This window comes from Channa argus, chromosome 9 (assembly GCF_033026475.1).
Source record: "Channa argus isolate prfri chromosome 9, Channa argus male v1.0, whole genome shotgun sequence".
Classification (NCBI taxonomy): Eukaryota; Metazoa; Chordata; class Actinopteri; order Anabantiformes; family Channidae; genus Channa; species Channa argus.
The window spans coordinates 22,509,421-22,531,119 of record NC_090205.1 but is presented as its reverse complement, the minus strand read 5'-3'; the positions used below and the strand labels follow the sequence as shown (position 1 = coordinate 22,531,119).

At 40.6% G+C, this 21,699-nt stretch overlaps 1 protein-coding gene across 13 annotated transcripts in view; it reads left to right on the top strand.

Annotated features, from left to right (window-relative positions):
* Positions 1-21,699, top strand: part of hdac4 (histone deacetylase 4) — a 118,852-nt gene that overhangs the window by 60,252 nt on the left and 36,901 nt on the right. For 8 of the 13 annotated variants that reach the window (XM_067515252.1, XM_067515250.1, XM_067515247.1 and 5 more), the window contains 8 exons: positions 10,095-10,298; positions 10,562-10,707; positions 11,105-11,228; positions 13,544-13,664; positions 14,886-15,004; positions 19,671-19,799; positions 20,018-20,124; positions 21,283-21,402. In XM_067515252.1, the coding sequence (XP_067371353.1) occupies positions 10,095-10,298; positions 10,562-10,707; positions 11,105-11,228; positions 13,544-13,664; positions 14,886-15,004; positions 19,671-19,799; positions 20,018-20,124; positions 21,283-21,402 (1,070 nt within the window). Of the gene's footprint in view, positions 1-3,359; positions 3,733-10,094; positions 10,299-10,561; positions 10,708-11,104; positions 11,229-13,543; positions 13,665-14,885; positions 15,005-19,670; positions 19,800-20,017; positions 20,125-21,282; positions 21,403-21,699 lie in introns of those variants that run through there. The other 5 variants (XR_010915139.1, XR_010915141.1, XR_010915140.1 and 2 more) reach the window with 2 other exon arrangements.

The window sequence follows — 21,699 nt, the reverse complement described above, 5'->3', positions numbered from 1 at the left end:
TTTTCTCCATGCCACTGGTAGCCTTCTTATCCATGCCGTGTTATGGTCACATTTTAAAAAGCTGTCCACTCTGATCTTTGACCGCATTTCTTTTCAGCTAACCTAATAACTGACCTAATGTTCACGAGGTGCTTCTCTGCACAGTTTCTGTCTCCCTGTTCTAAAAAAGAAAAGTTGTTTGTGTGCATGTGTGTATGCCATTGTGGTTTTGGCTCAGTAGGACTAGTTGTTATCAGTCATAGCTGCATGAAGCTTTACTAAAGCCTTTGACGTCAACACCCATACAACAAGCTGATAACGCAGACCTTTATTGCAGCCAGGTGTGTGGGTGCACTGTCTGATCAAACAAAAGTTGGCTTCCTGGATTCTACGCTGATCTTCAAAAATAGCTCTCATGCACACATGCCTGCACACACACACACACACTCACACACACGCACACACACACACACACACACAAATGCACACACACCCACATGCATACACACACACACTCACATGCATACACACACACACACACACACACACAGACAGGCATACACAGATACAGAGGCCCACCACATGTACCATGTACATCAAACACATGCAAATGAGAAAATATGTGCCAAAGATCCAAATTTTAAAACATCTAACCAAGTAATCTGGTTTGTTCTGCATTTCTAAAGCAGCAGTTTGGTAAACGCCATCAAACAAACAACTAGTCACCTTAACTAAGGTTATATTAGTACACTGTGTTTTGGAATGAACTGACAGCCTGATGAATGAGTCAGAAAAACAATTTAACTGAATAATTATTTAGCAATAAGTCTGCTCCCTCACCTTAAAAACAGAACAGATTTTATTGCCTGGTTAGACTTATTTTCACACCTGTATCGATGTGTACAGACTTGATTTACATCTCCATCATTAGTTCTGTTTTACCGGTTAGGGATGGCCAAATCACACCTTTATTACACTGTTGTTTCTATAATTTGGTGACATCAGATATATCTCAGCATAGCTCTATCCATCTTCACCATAATCCTAGGTCCAATTTATTGCCATGAATACAAACAGCCATGTGGGTGTGCACCACTGTCTCTTTAAAATTTTCAGACAATCCTATTTCAAAAAGTGCATTAGAGTACATACAAACCCCTCCACCAGGGTAAGGTGGTGATTCTCAGAGAAGCCGCAAGGCTCTGGATTTACCAGTCAATCTACGTTCCAACTCTCACCTATGGTCATGAGCTCTGGGTAATGACCCAAAGAATAAGCTCGTGACTACACGAAATGAGTTTCGGTTTTTGGTAAAGAAGGGGTGAAATCAAAGCCGATTTGAACATGTTTGGGACATAAAACTTCTCCATTCATCACTTCTTGTCAGATTGAATTAAAAGAATAGTTTTTATATAAAAAATGGCAACATTAGAGACTAAGCCCAGAGTGCAGCATAAACCAAACACACACTGTATCGTTTATACTGTTTCAAACACTGCTGTCTGTTCTTGTTTTTCTCATTACTGTTTTTTTTTAATATGTTTACGTGAATCTTGCATCCTCCATGACAGCAAAGGGCTCCAGAACGCTATAAACACCCCAATACTTTAGTCAGTACCTCCAGGTTTCACAACAGTTCTACAAAAGTGTGGCACTTGTTGCAATGTTTGATGTTTTAAATTCCAAAGTAACTAAGAATTCATGGGGGATTGGTTGAATTCACTGTTTTGATTGCAGCATCACAAATGCTTGGAGAGACATTTTAGTTATGGATATCACCCTGTCTGAATCCTGTTCTTCTTTCCTGTGTGAATCTCTCCTCCTCTTTCTGATGTCAACTGACACGGAATTGATCTCTTCTTACGTACTTCATTATATTGGAAGTATTGCTGTAGCACTGTCGTACAGCAGAACAGATTAGACTCAAGTAAATTTAGATGTTTTTTTAGCACGTTTCAACCTGTTTCAAATGGACTGAACAATACTTGTTCCGAACTGTGACCACCGACCAAGGACGAACAAGGTGAAAGTTGTACTTAAACTGTTCTACGTCAAATTTATTAAGATTATTTTATAATAGGGTATATGAGTAGCCTTTTAATTTTAGAATCAGCTGTTTAGAGTTGTCCATAGGGAAATAGAGTACAAAACATTTTTATGCCTCTGTTTCACACGGGACTTTAAAACAGGTGCTATTGGTGGACAGTTGCACGCAAGATCATCTGTTGACATTTGCATAACGTTGGGTCATTTTCTACAGTTGTACCAATTTTAGTATTTAAATTTTTGTAGCCAGCACCAGCAGGCTCATTTTACAGCTGACATCATACTGTATCTCTTTCTCCATTCTTGAGTCTGTATGGTTGAAAGGGAATTATAAAGTAGCCAGTTCCGCAAAAGAGGACAAAAGCCCAAATGTGATAATTTTTACACAAATACACTGTAGTAAACAGTGATTACAGTAATACTGCAGTCATTTTCATCCTGCCAGTTTGCATTCACTCCTTTTGGATATGACAGTAAGACATATGTCAGGCGTCACCCCCCCCAGAGGAGCACTTGTTATTAATGGATGCCACTCAAAAGCCTTGTCCCTGGATCCTTTATCCACCCTAATTGCTTCTCGCAATCGTTCAGTCCAAAGCTCATTATTCATCCACAATGCTCTTTATATGCATCCATACAGTTGGTTGCAAAAGTTTGCATCCCCTTATTATGAAATGGCAAAATACACAAAACCTTTTTTTTTTCCATCAACAATATTTAATGCAAGGGGTACAAAGGGTCCTTCATCATAAATTCTTTAAAGTTCATTGTGCTATGTTATTGTACTACATAGGTTAGGGATTAATTTTGCATCCCCATATACACAGTTTCAATCGATGGGGGAGAAAATTAACCCTCACTTAACATAATTTGTTCTGAAGCTAGACTTGAAAATATATATACAAAATCTGACAAAGCAAATAAGCAATCCAAGCAAACATATTGTGCTCAAAAATGATTAGATTGGATATCAACCTAAGTTTGTTATGTAAGCAATATCTACTATTTGCAGCAAACAGACACAGAGACATATGTGTCTGCCCCTGCTCGTGTCTTCAGTGGTTGTAAAGTGTTTGTTGGCCATGGAGCATCCATTAGCATTAAGTCAAATACAGAACAACTGTCTGTGCTGTTCGGCTGCTGGTTTGTAGGAGGGTTTTACATAGAGAAAGCCCAAATATGTGATCAGCAACAACGCTGAGCTCTGTTCCGACCAAAAACCATAAAAACTCGCTGTTTGTTTAGTCAAATGAGAACGTGGTCACAGTCTCTTCCTCTCTGCTGATCAGAGACAGAGAGAGATTCCCATAAAATGTTCAACATGCCTGAGACTGCCCTCTGATGTCACTATGTGTGTGTGTGTGAGAGAGAGAGAGAGCGAGAGAGAGAGAGAGTGGGAGGGGACCAGAGGAACAGAGGGAGAGAGAGACAGTGGCAGCCGGAGGGCAGAGCAAAACACGTCATTGAGAGGAACGGAGAGGAGCTATAGAGTGAGAGACGAAGAGTGTGAAAGACAGGGAGGGAAAGAGATTTGCTCGCTGCGAAAACCAGGTGGGTCTGCTGCAGTGGACTTTACAGTTCTGTTTAGAGCCACAGTTTTAGCTACAAACTCACACTTTCTCTCACTCTAACTAAGACGCACTGCACACACACACGCACACACACACACAATCACACAGCAACCGGACAGCAGGACACAGCTGATGGGTAAGTGCTCTTGTTGTTATGCATGTGTTTGGTTTAAACGTGTCTGTTGGCTTGAATTGATATGTTTTTGTTGTGTAAATAATGACTTTATTAACTGCCCTCGAGTGCACCGATTCATTCAGTTAAGTCGATCTCTAAACACCCAGCCATACATGTGTTAAATTCATAAATACATTCATAAATTCATTTGTCATATGGATTTTTGCTTTTTTACTGTGCACTCACTTGAGTAGTGCGTCTGTGTGTGCATGTTCAGTGGCTGTGTGGGTGTGCAGCTTTGAGTAGTAGCAGTGTGAATGAATGGTACTGATGTACTGACAATCTTGTTCAGTGCAGCGTTTAACTGAATGGAGCAGATGGTAGTGGTTGTGTTGGTCCCTCCCTATAGCCCATTGTGTGCATGCGTGTGTGTGTGTGTGTGTGTGTGTGTGTGTGTGTGTGTGTGTGTTGTTTGTGTTGAAAACACAGGTCTAAATATTAATCCAATTGTAGCAACAAAAAGTATTAGTAAACTGTGCCTGCAGTCATGCAGTAATAAAAGCAGTACATTTCTGTATTTTTACCCTTTTATATAATTTAATAACTGCCAACTAATTAGCATTTTCCTATAGTGGACAGTATGCTTGCGGTGTCAAATATGGGAGTCCATGTCTCTGTGTGGTTTATGTGTGGACTTTTCTGTCTCTATATCCCATCTGCAGCCATCATTAGTAGTGATAGAGACAGAAAATAAGGTCTTTGTAAAGTTATGTATTGTGTCTGTATACAAACTATAAATGTCTAAATAATACTTTAAATGACTTGATTAGTCACTTTTTATTTGCTTTAAACCAGTGAAGTCACATTTACAAGAAAAGAGAGAGGTAGTGACATAGGGTGTAACAAACCACTAGTATCTATGGGCATGTAATGCACTGTTCATGCACACACACCCATTTCAGACCTGACTGAATGACTTTGAGCTGAATGCACATGCAGACTATTTGTTGAATTAGCTGCCAACCATCATTGGTTTGTCCTCTATCTCTAGCCACACCCCTCATCCCTTGTCCACCAACCACTGGTCACAGTCCCATTAGTCACCATGGCGTTTGCATCCCTCTTCTGTGAGCACCTGTGTGTGTGTGTGTGTGTGTGTGTGTGTGAGTGTGTGTGTGTGTGCCTGTGTGTGGGGAGAGGCTGGATTTACCATGTTAGCGATTACTATGTATCATGCTGTTGCTACTTGTATGTGACTTTGTCTTACTTTCTTTTTTATGCACACAAGTGTTGACAGTAGTTCCCTAGTTTTGCATAAAATGAAATGTCATTAGTGTGTGTTTGTCCTACACAAATGGGGTTTTGTCTGAGAGCACAGATGCCTCGTGTGGGGCAAGGAGCTCCCTCTGGAATTCTGGTCTATAAATAACTCCGTGAGTGTGATCCATAATCTTTGCCTGATCATGGGAGAGGGGGTGATGAGAGGAGGGAGGGAAGGCCAGAGTCAGAGACAGATGGACACAGAGAGTGATGCATGAAGAGAGGAGAGAGAGGGAGACAGCAGAGAATTCACAGACTGACAATTTACCAGTTGTTTTTGTGTTGGTTTTGGGTGAGTTCAGACAGATTTCACGTAATCGTGCCAGCAGTGGGGAAACCTTGCCACTCAGTCGGATTTTAACAAAGTAAACACAATTTCTTCTCTGGAGATCAACTCTGGAGTTTATCTCTGTTTTGTCCTTCGTACCTTTTATGGTCCTTGGTGGTTTTAGTTGTGCTGGAGCTTCTCAAGGTCTTCGGTCTTGAAACATTTACAACCTAAACATACTTTTTATAAAGTGAAATATAAAGCTCCTGTGATGATTTTGTGACAAAATAATGAGGTTTTATTGAGCTTGTGTCACATATTGCATCATTTGGAAAAAGAAATCACAGCAAAAATCTACAGTGCAGGATTTGCTATGGAAATGTCTGGCTGTATTCTGAGCTGCTAAGCTATGCCTGCAGCAGGAATGTTTGCATTATCATGTCCTGTGCTGATAGGGTGAGTCAGCTTGTGCAACCACCTCTCCTCCTGTTGGCTCAGCACCATAACGTCATGCCACGTTCACAGAGTGCCGTTCTTGTAAGCTGGTCTAATCGCTTCACAGGTGCCTGCACCCTGCTAGGTGCTGTATGTCACCCTGCTTCACAAAGCGTTGTTTACTGTACACATGGCTCAGGGGGATTGTTATTCAGAGCACTACTCTTGTTTTTGTCAGTTCTACTATAACAGTGCTGTGACCCCGCAGTGCCATGTCAGCCTGAACGGTCAGATAGACAAGGGACAGACATGTTTATTGAGTGCTATCAAGTCTTTGGGCAGCAGCACTTAAAAAATGTAAAAATTTGCCAGAGCAAAAGTGTCACATTAGGATCTATACAGTGAAAATACACTTCCAGCCCTGTGCAGATTATCCACGACACATAATTAAACCACAACAGCAGTGTTTGATAAACATTGATTTTGAACACTCATCTAAACATTCCATATCATGCACCAATTTAAAAACTGAAAATTGGTGAGACTGGAAGCACTGTAAACCCCGAAAACTCAACCTAAAGCCTTATTTCTCATCTCACACACACATTTCACAAAGCGATGCAACTACGGGAGTAATAAACCAGTGTGTGTGGGTTAGGTATATGAAGGCTATAGTGTTAACACACAGTAAATGCATCAGTGTTGCCAAAAGGTTTGGGTGCTGCTGTGTGTTACTTTGTGTAGCTACAGTAACATCACAATCTGTAGCCAATTGTGACTCTCAGTGCAAACTTAATGGTGCAGCCAGTGTGGTTAGCCTCTGAGAAGCTGGTCTGAGCAGTGATTACACCACCTCTCTTCTACTGCTCCATCTCTGTCTCTCTCTGTGCTGCCTGCACTTGTAGCCCTTCAGCTTGAGGATAAGTGGCTGTAATTAGGTTTTTTTTCCTGCCTTGCTTCAGCCTCGCAACCAGCCATTGATCGCTGGGCTGTAAGTGACCGGCCATGTTAATAGCATAAAACAAACACAGAGACATTCCCAGTCTGAATTTACTTTATTGTTCCCCAAGGTGGGACTTGGTTTGGGCATCACAGGTGCTTGGGTTTCCTCGTCTCTCCGACAACTGCACACTGTAGTTTCTGTGGCTTGAGTTGGGAGATGTAATCACGCTGAATGGTTTGTCTTATAAAATAATGATTTTACATGCCACCTTCTGCGTAAATGTTTCTTTGATAGCTTTTATTAGGTACCTCACTGATCTCTGTTGTGAGTTTCATGTTAACCAATTACAAACCTTTAATACAGAGAAGCAGAATTTCAGGTACACTGTTTACTAGTAAACATTTAATGAACATCATAGTTTACTTTATGTACCTTTCCTCATCATTTTTCCATAAGGAGTGTTTCATTTGTGTGATTTTCTGGTTCCATGTGAAAGTGTGGAAGCTAAAATTGAAATTTTGACGTGATCGCTGAAAAAAGGGGGATGGACGAGACTTTGTATCTAAACCTCACTGACATACAGTAAGTCCAATACATTAGAAAAGACTTTATTGGAAGTGACACTTTGCCACTGGAGCTCACTAGAAAAGTGGGTAACAGCATATACAGCATGCACTTCAATGGACAATACAGGAAGATATCTCTGGCTTTTTCAGTTCACTGCTCTAATCTGCACAATGTACAGTGTATTAATAGTATTGGTATTATCTTCCTTTTTTTAACTTCATTGATATTATGTTACTTTGTATGTACATTGTATTATTATGTGTAACATCTACAGTGACTCTATTCCTGCTAACTTGGTAATGTAGCTATTAAACCTTGAGAAGTGAATTGAATTAAACTCTTATATCTTTAAGATGAACTCGTGTTCAAGCTGAATTAAACCTGAAGTGTGTCTGTTTAAACTAGGGTGTCAAACAAAACAATAACTACTCCCAATGTCCAGTTCTGAAACAAGTTCTTACAAGTAAAGTGACACAATTAAATAAACACACACACACACACACATCAGTGAAGCACCAGCATGTCTGGCCTAGGGTGGCTACACCCTTTCTTTTCTCCCCGCTGTCCCGTTGGGTGGTGTCAAGTTTCCTCCTGCGCTGAAAACCTGCCTGGTACCAAAGATGTCATTGGCTATCTCAGCAAGTAACTGCAACTCCATTCCCACCTCATTGGTCATCGGGGATGCTAGGACAAGCATGATAGGTTGGAGATGCTCTCCACTGGTTTTAGGGTATTGATGACTGTCAGAGTGCTTGGTACAATGCAAGATGGTTCTCAAAACAGCAAATGATGACAAAAGACTCAGTAACAGGATTGGATATCAACTTCAAATGACCAAGCACGAATCAACAATTTCTTTGATGAATTGAAGATTTTGGAAGAATTGGATTATGGGTTGGTAACAGGATACTTTGAGTTAAAAAAAAAAAAAAAAAAAAGTCCTTGCTCAATACTGCCTCTCTATGAAGCAATAACTTTGTTTGAAAAATTTAGCCTGCAAGTAAATAAAATGTAATATAATAAAGTAGCATACTGAGTATTTGATTCAAGCACAGCCAGTAAAGTCTTTAAAGCTGGCAAAGATTTAGTTTGCATTGCATGTTTCCCTAGTTGTGTGTATCAGGGTTGTACCACTGTTTGCGTGTAAGCTGCTGTGTTTTCTCGCTTGTTTTGGAGAAATAATCTGATTGCACTAATACTGTATTTTTTGCATGTTAACCATGTTGGTGCACAGATACAGCTTTTCCCATGTTTGTTTTTTGTATTCATGTTTCAACAGCACCACAGGCCCATGCCACTTCACTGGATTACTCCGATAAGTCAGAATAAATGTTGCAGATTAAACCATGCATTAGGAAGGCAACACAAGCAGTTGAAACTATTTTTTTGTGTGTGCCAGGCAATTGGATTTTGCAGTTTAGACATATGGCTGTTAAACAGTGATTTGACATTTGTGCAGCTAGAACCTGTGATCTTTTTGTTTTAGAATGTTAGTCTCACCTTGTGTGTTTGTGACTGCACTTGCATTATCAGTGTAGATTGGGGCAGCTGCAAAGTGTGTTGATTTGTGGTGTATTGTCATTCCTCTACCTTGTGATGGCACTGGAAATAACCATCTACATCAATGAGTAACACTACTTTTTATAGTGTTACTGCTCGTGTACACACAAAGCAAATATATACATGGACACTCACAGCAAGTCTGTATGTGTGTCAGCGAATCCCTGCTGCAAAACTTGTGTTGCGGGGGTATTGTTTTTCGTTCATCCTGCCATGTTTCATCATTCTGCCCATGTGTGTTTGCTTGTCATCTTTTTTGTTCGTGTTCTCTGAGAACGTTGTTTGCATATGAGCGAGGCATCTTGTACACGTTGCTCCAACCACAGCATTGCCTGGTGCTCTGACGAGCTCTGCGTCTCCAAATTGCAGACACATTTTATGTACTTGCTGTTTTGCTAATCCTCTTATCCAGTGTTTTCAACTATAAAACATACTTGCTGCATGTTTGCCAACATTACAAGCAACGAGTGTAATGTTGAGTTGCAAAACATATCACAGTGGTTAAGTCCGGTGTGTCCAGACAGCTTATTTATTGGGTGTTTTAGAGTTGCTGTATTGGATTTTAAAAAGCTTGGACTTTGTATTTATTATATAATTTAGTTACAAACATTCTGTAAATGTACTTTTTTTCTCCAGTTTTTACTGGAAAGAGAATTTAAATTACTCTTGACATTTCGCCATGTTGAGGATCTGTACATTCAGGGTCGCCACAGCGGATCATTTGTTCGCATGTTGATTTTGCACAGTTTTTACGCTGGGTGCGCGGTTTCCTGAAGCAACTCTCCTCAATTTCTACCGGGCTCGGAACCGGCACTGCGTGGCTGGGGATGGGGAAATGGGCTCTTGGGAGTTCAGAGTCTTGCCCTGGGACACTTCGACATGTGGTTGGGAAAAGCAGGGCGCGAACCTCCGACCCTCTGGTTGTTGGGTGGCCACTCTAACAACTGCGCCAATTTTCTCCTTCTAACTGTTGACTGTTGGATTTAAACATTTCACAGTACACATAGCTGCACATGCTGTACACATACTGATGTAATCCCTACATAGGACATCTCAGAGGGAAAAGGAGACCTGCGTGTCTCGCAAAAGTCTTTCGTATTTTAACTGGGCATGTGGGAAAGGGGTTTGTGTGTGTTTGTGTGTGTGTACTATGTGAGTTAACTTGTCATAGTTGTAGTTAAATTATTCACTGGTGATTTGCAAATTTTCAACACTTTTGTTTCCTTTATTCTTCTATGTCTTTTCTTTCTCATCCTTTATTATTTCCTTTCTGTCTTCATTCTTTTTCAGTGGACGTGAGCACGGCATCACTGCCCACGCAGGTGCCCCCCACTACCACAGCCACCCTTCCCATGGACCTTCGCGTAGTAGACCATTCTCACCACCACCACCAGCAGCAGCCCCCTTTTGGCCTGGTTCCCCAACCTCACCCTACACCGCCCACCGCTACATCTTGTCCTACATCCACTGACCAAGGCCGTGGGCCAGTCATTGGTAAGGAAGAATGATCTCTTGTTATCATGTGGCAAAAATCAAAATCTAAATATTTAGGGTAAGGTAAAAGGTCAGACCCAATCCATCCATGAATCCATTATCTGTAACCGCTTATCCTATTCAGGGTCACGGGGGGCTGGAGCCTATCCTAGCTGTCATAGGGCGAGAGGCGGGGTACACCCTGGACAGGTCGCCAGTCTATCTCAGGGCCAAGGTCAGACTCCACATCATTGGAATTATTAACTTTGTATAACTTCCTATAGGCCACCAGGACCAGCAGCTGCAGCAGGAGCTGGTGGCACTTAAACACAAGCAGCAGCTTCAGAGACAGCTACTGATCGCAGAGTTCCAGAGGCAGCATGAACAGCTGTCGAGACAACATGAAGTCCAGCTGCAGGAACATATCAAGGTGGGTAGGGAGATCTGCAGTAGGTCCTCTCCTTAGGATGAAGGTTCACACTCGAGTTGACTGCATTCCAGTACGGCAGCCAAGTTATGACAAGACCGGTTAAGACCAGTTATAGTCATTTTAGCCGTTGTTAGTAGTACCAGTTTATAACAATTTGAATTGTTTATGTGACTCACTCTAAAGAAAAAAGGTGGTTTATTTGTGGTAATCCTACAACCTAGGCTGGAAATAAGTCGGATGTGTTTCTTCCAGTCTAGTCAGAGTCAGAGTCCAGGTTAGTATGGGCCTTAATACTGGACCATCATCCTGAGGCTGATGTCATGTAGTTCAGAGAAGGTAACTTTTGTCAAGATACAGCCATGGCTTACTGTGATGATTTTAACTTCCTCTCATCCAGCATCAACAGGAGCTGTTGGAGCATCAGAGGAAGATGGAGCAGCAACGTCATGAACAGCAACTGGAGAAGAAGCAGCGGGAACACAAACTCCAACAGCTCAAAAACAAGGAGCGGGGACAAGAGAGTAAGTATCAACTAGTGAAGAAAATGCCTGACCGTTTTTCTGTGAGATACTGTGCATTTTTAATATGAAAGATTGTGAAGTGTATCTGAATGCGTTCTTCATCAAAAAATATGATAAAAATGTGCAGTAATAAAAGGCCAAAAGATCACCAATCTACTTTAAGTAGGGTAAAATACACTAAACATAATTTAACACTTGAAGATATATTCTCAGAGAGATCAATTATGTGTTAGTGTATTTGCATTTCACTGGTTTAATACAATCATAAACAAGCTCTGAACAAAGCTGTCATGTTTGAGGTAATATATCGTAGAATCACCCTTCATCTTGTGAATACTGCCAGTACTGAAGCACTGGGTCATATTATCACAGCAGGTGTCACAACACAACATCTAAAGTAGCCTAACCTCACACATTTACCACAGGGGATATCTGAAGAAGACAACCAAGATAAGGCTCATTGACCAAGGTGTTCATGTGCCTTCATTTTTGTCTTACTTGACATAAATGATTTTTGCATCTATTGATGATAACACACTTATCAAACCATGTGTTTAGATCTGGAAACATGGTCATAATCACTAGAATAAAGCCTGATCTTTGGCTGTGTGTGTGTGTGTGTGTGTGTGTGTGTGTGTGTGTGTGTGTGTGTGTGTGTGTGTGTGTGTGTGTGTGTGTGTGTGTGTGTGTTTAAACTGATGGACAACTTTATGTATACAAAGGTATTCTTTTAAATTAGATGTAAGGATTTGAGAGCATTGATTATGTCTTTACTGTAATTAGTTTTTCAGTGTTCAAAGTGTACAAAAATCTGACATTGACACTTAAATGAGCTGTGATACAATTCTGTTATTTTTGGGCACGAGGATATTTTTGTAGCAAATTTTTTTCCCTGTGAGAAGCCAATAGCTTCACTTATTCCTGTTATTGTTTTATACTACATAAATCGAAGGCAGCATGAATGGAAGCATATGGAATTGCCTTGTTGAACTAATGCTTTCACCCTACCTTACTAAATAGTGTTAAATTAAATCAGACCACACAATAACAAACAACTCACCTTTGTTAGAAAACTAGAGGTGAAGGAAGGCAGTGGCTGGAAACAGGCAGGCAGGAGGACCAGGCAAAAAGCTCTAGGCAAAACCAAGTCCAAAAACAAAAGGAAAGATAAAAAGCTACAGCTAGAGTGGCATGGTAGTGACCCAGTCTACACTAGGGATCCCATGGGGACAGGGGGGACAGGAGGGACAGGTGGGCATTGAGGATGGGTATAGCTGTGGCAAAGGCAGGTAGTGACAGAGTAGTATGTGATGATGGTATTCTATCTGGTAATATGGGGCTATTATAGAAGGGCTATTATAATGTACTGCAGCACAGAAACATGTGTTTGTACACACATGTTGTAAATGGTTTGATCGTATTTTGGACACGGCTGTATACACCTGCATACTATTGAGAAGAAAATCCTTAAACCTATTACATAACCTTACCAGCCCACAGAGTGTGTATTATTATCATTACTGTTAGTTGTTCTCAACCATTTTCTGATGGGCAAAGTGAGCCTACAGTTGCACATCTAAGGATTGTGGGTTGTGAACAGAAGAAGCTTTGTTAAGCACTGCAGTAAATTGCATAGGAGGCAGTCTCATAAAAGCCAATTTGCTTCAGTGGCAAAGCAGACATTGGGATGTGAGCACTCCCAGCTGCACCATGATTTAGGGAGCACATATTAGCTGTTGTCACTTTCACATGCTGTTATTTAATTTTTTACCACTTTCTATCTCAAGCTTGACACATCACCTGTTATCACTCTGACTGTCACATTCTTAGACAAACACACTTCCACAGATTTTTCCCCTTTTTTTGCTTTCCACTCCCCATTCTTCTTATTTTTTTTATTTTTTTTTGCCCTTGGTCTCTCACTCCCTCTTACTTATTCTCCTCCCTGGACAATTTGTTTGTAGCTGTGAAATGAGGGTGGTAATTGAGGAGAGACCACGAGATGAGTGAAACTCATGATGTGTGTCTTTGAGGCGGTTTACATAGCACTGCAGTTGTCTCTGTGGAATTTTAGTGAAACTCGGATGCAAGATTCTGCGCTCTGTAAGTATTTGGAAAGCCATTTTCTTTCCTAATATGAATGAATGCTGTTATAATTTTATAAAATTGGACCAGAGGCTCAGTGAAGTAGTTGTAAAGTATCCAGAAAGGCAATATGGAAAGAAGTTTTGGTATAGTGTGTGTCTGTGTGTGTGTGTGTGTGTGTGAAACGTACTTATTTTTGGCCATTGTTCTCCCTGTCTGTCTCTGTTTAGGTGCAGTTGCCAGTACAGAGGTAAAGATGCGACTTCAGGAGTTTGTCCTGAACAAGAAGAAAGCCTTTGCTCAGCGAAATCTGAACCACTGTCTGACCAGTGACCCACGCTACTGGTATGGGTGAGTGTCACAGCCAAGCACCACAGAAAAACCAAATCAAGCATTTAGCCTCTAATACTTTGAGTGCAACACTGTTGTACAACAAAGACAAATTCATGCAAAGTGACATATAAATGTAAAGCTCCGTCAGTATATATTCAAGTTTAAACATATTTTTGATATTTTGAAAAACAGTACTGTACATGCAACTCAATCTCACTGCCTGAACTACTTGAAATTCAAAATGTGCCTCTTTTGTGTAGGAGGCATCACAGTCCAATTCAAATGTCTTTTTCATTAGTGTTCATTAAACAACAACAACCAGTAATGAGTGTGTATAAAATGCGTACTTCTGCTCATCTATAAACTATTAAACAGTGAAGAATTGTAAAGCAGCAGACGTAAAACTTCATTTTCCATTCTGATCTACTTGTGATCTCTGATTATTACTTCATGATTGTTCAGTTTTTGGTGTCATAGAATTATGTATTAATGAGTTATCAGAAAATCAAACGTATCTAAACTAAATGAATGTGGAAGAGGCTTCCAACGTCAGCATTAGCCTGTGAGAGTTGCCTGTGAGTTAAGCTACAGAGAAAACGTTAAAGGAACGTCAGTGTTTGTGGCTGTGATTGACACGTGGGTCTCTTTGTGTGTGCAGATGTTTGAAGTGGGTAAAAACAATACAATGGCATCACTCCATGCTTTAAATATTTAAAGAGGCTTTAAGCAGTGAGGCATTTCTGTCAAGGCAGGAGATGATAGAAACATTTAGAGTGTGCTATCAGTGAAGTAAATAGCTCTCTATCAATGTCATCTCCCTTTACCATTTCCTTAGTCCACTACCTGATTGCTTTCTTCTTAAGTTGTTGCATTTAAATTTTCCCTGTTTTAGCTTCACTTCTCTTCTTATCCTGCTTCTCTTCCCTTCTCCATTGCTGTGTTTTCTTTGTATCTTTCACCTTTCAGAAGAACACAAGGCTTCGGAATCTTTGCTGTATTACAGAGATAAAGTAAGGAAAGTAAAGAGAGGATGGTTTCAGCTTTCATCTCTCAGACCTTTTCTCTGCTTGTCTTCTTCACTTACCCCATTCCACTCACATTGCTGTCCACTCTCTGCTACGTCTTTAAAGTGTTTACCTTGGGGAAAGAGTTACCAAGTGAAATGTTCATTAGCTGTACAGCTAAAATCATTTTGCATGTTGTATAAATTTTAACATATTGTTTTCCTCTCGTCTGTAGAAAAACCCAGCACAGCTCTTTGGACCAGAGCTCTCCGCCCCAAACGGCATTGTCAGCATACAACCATCCAATGCTGGGCACATACGACTCAAAAGATGACTTCCCTCTGCGCAAAACAGGTACAGAACAGTGCAGAGGTGGTTACATTCAGATATCCATATTATTCCACCTCTTAGAAAAGTCAGCGACCTATTGCTTTTTCAAAAGGGAGCTTCAGTCTCCCTTTTCCCTGCATTAGAAATGAAAAATGACTTATTGGGTTTCAAAGTCAGGCACATGGACCAAGAGTCAGTCAGTAGAGGATTTAAAGGAGCTTCTGAAATAGTTTTTAAAAAAAATTATCATATAAATGCAGGGTCTACACATGTAGAGTGGAACTACGGAGAACTGCAAGATTAGCAACAAAAAAAAAGGAAAAATGGTCTTAAACACTAAATTCCAAGATTGCCTTAATTTTTAAAATAGACTAGAGACCATGGGACCTGCTATACAGTCACAAGTTAATCAGTAGCGAGAAAAACCACTTCACATCTGGTTCATCATCAAAGGAGAACTTTTAGAGGATCTTGGCCTAAAATGATTGTATGCTTCTGTTCAGTCTCTTGCCTCATCATCAGAAAGTACTTTTTAAGCCAGTTGGCTATTTTCCTGTTTTAGACTCATTCACAAAGATACTGACTAACACATTCAGTCATTCTTGTTCACACACGTCATAGACCATATTCTTCACAAAACAACAACTTGACTACTTCTTAAAGTGTCCTATGAAGCACGTAAAACAACAGTTTTTGCCTTTTTGATTTTAACAGACACTTATTTCTCCGTCCTTGCATCTATGTCAAGTACAGCCAAGCTGTTATTATTCACTTAGCGTCAGCAGCTGCTTTGGCAGTATAGTTGCCTGCTCTCACAGCTGTATGCCAAACTGTGTACTCTGCATTCCTGCCCACCTGCTGTGTGCTGGAGGCAGGGAAGATTTATCTTGCCACACAACCTTAGGCAGCAAGATTTAGCTTTCAGGGACACTGAGCTGTAGTTCAGGATTTTTTTCTGGTGCTGAAAAATATACACAGTAACTTAGATATTAACAAGTTATAACAAGCTGTATACTGCATATATATCACTGTGCATATGTACAGAAAACGAATGCAGTCTTTATATTTGTGTCAGGTATGAGGAGAGGGGAGAGGGATTATTGCCCCGTCAACAGTGACCAGACATAGATCAGATTAGACTGGGAGACAGAAAGCTAAACTGTGTTCAACAGGAAGTGAGTGACAGTGGTCACGACAGTTGTGCACACCACTCTGAAAAGCGTAGCTGTCATACATGACATTTTTGCCTGTGGTGGTGACCCATCTTGGTAATATATGCATGTAAATTACCAACGTATGTTAAGAATTCATTTTCTGTCTAGCAAGTCCCAGCATACAGTATATTCCAACAGGGCTTCATTGTCCCAGTGTGAAAAGCTTTGTGATAATGGCTGTTAGAACACAGAGGATCACTTTGAATGCTGCAGTAGGACGTCTGTTAGGCCCTTATGACAGACACAGACTTGTCATGCTGACCCCCTTTTCTCTCTCACTCTTTCACACGCTGTCAAACACATTCCCATACCACTATGTACTGAAAACCAAATGTACTGTGACCAGCGTGTGTCACAGCCATCAGTAACGGACATCTCTGATGTTAACAAGCTCTTATCATTAGTAACTTGCAAGATGGATGTCAGTCAGCTGGTTTCTTATGCTCCTTCCCAATTTGTATACAAACAGGAGAAATATTTTGATGTTAGATTTGCTAAGAGAGGTGTCTTTTGCAAACTGACACTATTGTAGTTATTGACTTTTCACAATATTCACAATAATCTGTTTATGGGAAGATGTCCTTATGTATGATGGTTTATTTGCCTTCACGGTTCTAGAAAATATATAATTGAGACTAACCTGTCCATCTAGATGTCTGTATATGTCCATCTAATCTATAGATCTGTTGTATCAACATATGATTTTTCCTGGAAGCTCCACTGAAGAGTTTCAGAAAACTACTTTATTGATTTCCATAAGTCTCTCTGTCTTTCTTACTTTCCCTGGAAAGCAGGACGGCTTTCCCCAGTATGACTCTTGCACCTCGGGAATCCCATCTGTCAAAACAGATGAGCAGTTAATCAATATGTTTTGTATCATAGCATCGGTTTCCTCATTCAGTTCCATTTGAAATGTTAAGCACCACTTATGGAGATGTTTTAATCTAGTATTGATATGGCATCAAATGGATAAAGTTAAGGGTGTTGTACAGTTTTAACGGCTGCAATGAAGAGAGACCTTGTTTTTGTTTTTGTTGTCTTGAGCAGCTTTATAATAATAATAGACAACCGCATACTGTATATAGAAGTGAGGAACACTTAGAGAAACTCTCAAACCACACCGCAGCAATGTCTCTGATTAGACATAAGGTGCCTTGTGATGTCCAACCTGGCCATGCATGGGTAGTGTGGTAATGCCCCTTTTAGTGCCACTTAATGCCAGGACTGTGTTTAACTGGCCCAGCTCATTTTCTGCCTCAGCTTAAAGTTTCCCATCTGTTGTGACTGCTAGAAGTCCACCAAAGAAGACCTGCCATCTCCTTATAAAAAAGGATGCACATTTACAAAATTAGAAAGGAAGTCTGTACGTGCTAATTTGTGTCTAGGTCACCACCATAATGTAGGACAGTGAAGTATTGTGTTATAAGGTGTTATTTCCACTTTATTGTGGATGTTTGCCCACTGGAGCCACAGGAAAGAGGGCTGAAAACAGTAAAGAGGAAAGATGGAGGTGAGGGGAGAGAAAGAGCTACAGTAAAATGCCCGCATCAGCAGTAAAACCAGTCTGGGCCCTCTGCAGTGAGTGTGTTCGCACATGTGCACGCTGGTGTGCTTTTGCCCAGTCGGCATTAACACCCTCCAAAGTCACTGTGTCCTGAGGTGAACACCCCATTGTGACCAACACTGCACTTCATCCTCCTTGTCTTTCGACTTCATTGTCCTGGCCTCCCTCTAACCTTCCTTTTCTCCTTCTGTCTCTAGCTTGTCACTCCTCTGTATCAATCTCCTTGACCCTTTTCCATTCTGTTCTGTCTGAAGCCAGAAAATGAGAAACAGGTCACACAACCAGCTTTTACTGAGTTTTTGTCATCTTCGCAGCCGAAAGTCCTGTGGTATTTAGTTGATATTTTAAAAAAGCTGTTGTCATTGTTTTAGTCATTAGCAAGAGGTCTTCTAAAACAGTAATAAGTATAGCATAACATTTCAGCAAACGAAAATGTGTTTTTTTCTTCTTCTCATCATTAACAAAATTATAATTATTTAGGGATGTTCAAAGCACGTTCAGAATCACAATTAGCACACCAGCCTACCAACAAATTGTCAATTGTTATGTGTAAACTAAATTATAATAATTATTGGAGTAGTTGTCATAATGTTAAAATTGCATTACTATTACAATTTCCTGTGCAAAAGAATCAAATGGAACTGCAGTGTACTTGGCTTCATCTGTCAGTCTTTTCTTCTCCTCCAGTTCAGCTAATGCATTGCATTTTACCCTGGCTCACCCCATCCCTTTTAACAAAGACTTTGGAAGAGTGCCCTTCACTTAGAAGAAGCTCAAATAATTGAGTTTCATAAGTTCAGCAGCATGCTCCCCTAAAATTGAAAGTGCATTTGAAAAAGTACTTAGGCATTATAGATTAGTATTCAAGGCTACAGGAAACAAGAGCCATTGGGTTTGTAATTTAAATCACTACAGTATACACATAAAAATCAAATTGCTTCCACTTGGCTGTACCAAAAACTAAAACTCCTCTGGGGCTAATGAACGTAGTGTGCTCTGTTTGATACAGGGTCGTGGGACGAGCACAGGGTCAATCATTGGTCAACTGTTCAGCTTTGACTAATTGAATGGAAGGAAGCCAGTGGAGGAGGGAATAAAGCTGCCTGTATCTGGGGTAGTCTGACAGAGAGACACCACAGCAAGATTAGCCAGGAAAGGCCAGAGCTGCCTCTGGCCCAGTATATACTGTATGTTTGCATCACATCCTGCCCTCATGTTTCGCTCACCATCTCATCCTTACACCAAGTCCATGTGCATATGTTCACAGGAAGAACCCCTAGAAATTCAGAGCAAGACATACGCATACCCATACGCACACATGAAGACACGCAACACTGACAGTTTTTTTTTCTAACTGAAATTGTCTGGAAACAAGTAGTGTTCATTAGCAGAGTGTGGAAGCAGCATCATTAAGCGTGGGGTCAAGAAAGCTGCCAGTTGGCTGCTTCCACACGATGATGCTTAACCTCACCTCATGAGTTTTGTCGGCCAACACATACAGCGTGGCCTATAGCGACAAGCTCATTAGCTCCAGTACATGCCCGCGAACAAGCTCTCACTTGTGTGGCCCAGCAGTCTACCACCAAGCTGAGTGTCAGAGCGACAGTTGAGAGAGAATCTGTAATTTTCAACACATTTATTGGGCTGTAACACATTTATATTTTTAGAATGGATGGCCCAGTTGGAAATTGAAAGCTTAACACTGGCACTTCTTAGCTGCATCCACTTAGTTTTCTGCAACACATTTGTACCACAGAGTGCGACCAGCAACATTTTAGAGAAAAAACACATATGGAAAAATTTGTATTGGTGTTTCATTAGATGTGGAAATGACTTCCTAATTTTATCTTAGACTGAAATTGCTCTGCATTTTACTTCCATCTCATACTTGTTGACTTCTGTGTCTTGCCAGCTTCCGAGCCCAACCTGAAGCTTCGTTCCAGGCTAAAACAAAAGGTGACAGAGCGCCGCAGCAGCCCTCTGCTCTGCCGGAAGGATGGTCCCATTGCTACTGCCAAGAAGCGTTCCCTAGACATTGCTGGTGATTGCTACTACCGCTTGATTTTGTCTCTTGTTTTAGTTTGTTCTAATACAGATGTGCATAATACAATTAGATTTTGCCTAAATATTATTCATGGGGGCTTATTTTAAAAGTGTAAAAAAAAAAAAAAAACGCATTAATGATTTTATAAAAATCATTTACAATATGATAGATGAGTCACATTTGCTCAAAAAGTTACAATTTCTGTTTTGGTTTAGAGTCTGCATGCAACAGTGCACCAGGTTCTGGCCCCAGCTCCCCAAATAGCAGCTCTAGTAACATCCCAAGTGAGAATGGGGTCATCATCTCTGGCAGCCAAGGAGAGGTAAAACTGCTGCCCATGTGGCCATCTATTTGTTGTTTATGTGTATTATGCAAGGATGTGGCCAGAGGACTCAAGGTGAAGTGTGGCAATGTGTTCTTATTTTAATGGAGCCCTCAATCTTCGTGAGCTTGTGTGAGAAGTAACACAATACAGTTGTTAAAAGTTTATATGAATTGGAAAAGTTTTTTTATTTTTTCTTTTGCTTGGATAGAATGAAAAACAGTCCTCTAGTTAATCAGTTGTGGAGTTGTCGTTCTTTTGGAAAGATTAAAAAAGAAATGTGACCACATATACTTGAGCCTTCTGTCCAAGTATATTGTATATGTGGGAAAAAGATTGGCTTCTCTGTGCCAACATAAAAACTCATTGGATTGACCAACTCACACAGTACGATGGTAAAGTCCAGAAAGCTCAGTTCACATCAGAGAAAGTGGAGGCTACATTCACACAAATTAAAATGCCTCTTGGAGCCATTACTAAACAATTAGAGGTTCCCAGATCATCATGTCATGCAATTGTGCATAAATAAACATTATGGGAAGGCTGTGGGTAACTGCTGTCCAAGATCTGGAAGAAGACCGAAAATGAGGACATTTTTTCAGATGGTCAGGAACCACACAGGAACCATCATAGCACAGGCTTTGCCATAAACTATTTGATTAACACCTTCAAGCTTGTCTGAAGATTTTAGCTGATCCCATGGACAAAGAAAACTTTTATGATGACATGAGAAAGAGTGTTTAAGGCCACGGAGACTAAAGCTATGTTTGGAGGAATAAAGGTGAGACTTTCACCTCCCACATCACTGTAGCTACTGCTAGACACGGTAGTGGTAGCATCATGCTTTGAGGTTGTTTGGCTGTCAGTGGACCTGGTAAATTTCACAGAGTGAATGGAATAAAGAAGAAGGAGGATTACCTCAGAACGTTTCAGCATAACCTTAGACTGTCAGCTAGATGGTCAGTGACCCCAAACACACATCAAACCTGGTTGTGGAGTGGATAAAGCAAGCATTTGGAATGGCCTGCCTAAAGTCCTGACCTCAATCCCATCAAAAATATGTGGGCCGTGCTTAAATGTTGGGTCTGAGCCACAAAACCAACAGTGTTAAAACTGTGTAAAGACTTATTGTAATATTGTGTGGTTGTTTGTGTTTAGGCCTCCCTGCTTCAGAGGTTGGCTGCAAGGGAAGGCTCAGTGAGCCAGCTCTCTCTGTACACCTCCCCCTCTCTGCCCAACATCACCCTGGGACTGCCAGCCACAGGCCTTGCTAACAGTGTGAGTGTACTTAATACACATTATGCCTTTATACAAAATTGCATTACTTATGAGGAATCTTTAGTTTGTATAACATGTACCCAAAATGTAACTTGAATCTGCTATTTAATTGCTATTTTATCACATTTAAAAGCACTGACAAAATTTTCTGAGTAGGTAGTTCACTATAGAGAATAAAGGTAGGCATGTAGCCAATAATTTTTTTTTTTTTTTGCATGTTTTCTCATTGATTTTTGGCATGCTCTGTATGCCCTTCCCAACGTAATCATCTTTCTCCAATTCACTCCCTCTCATTTG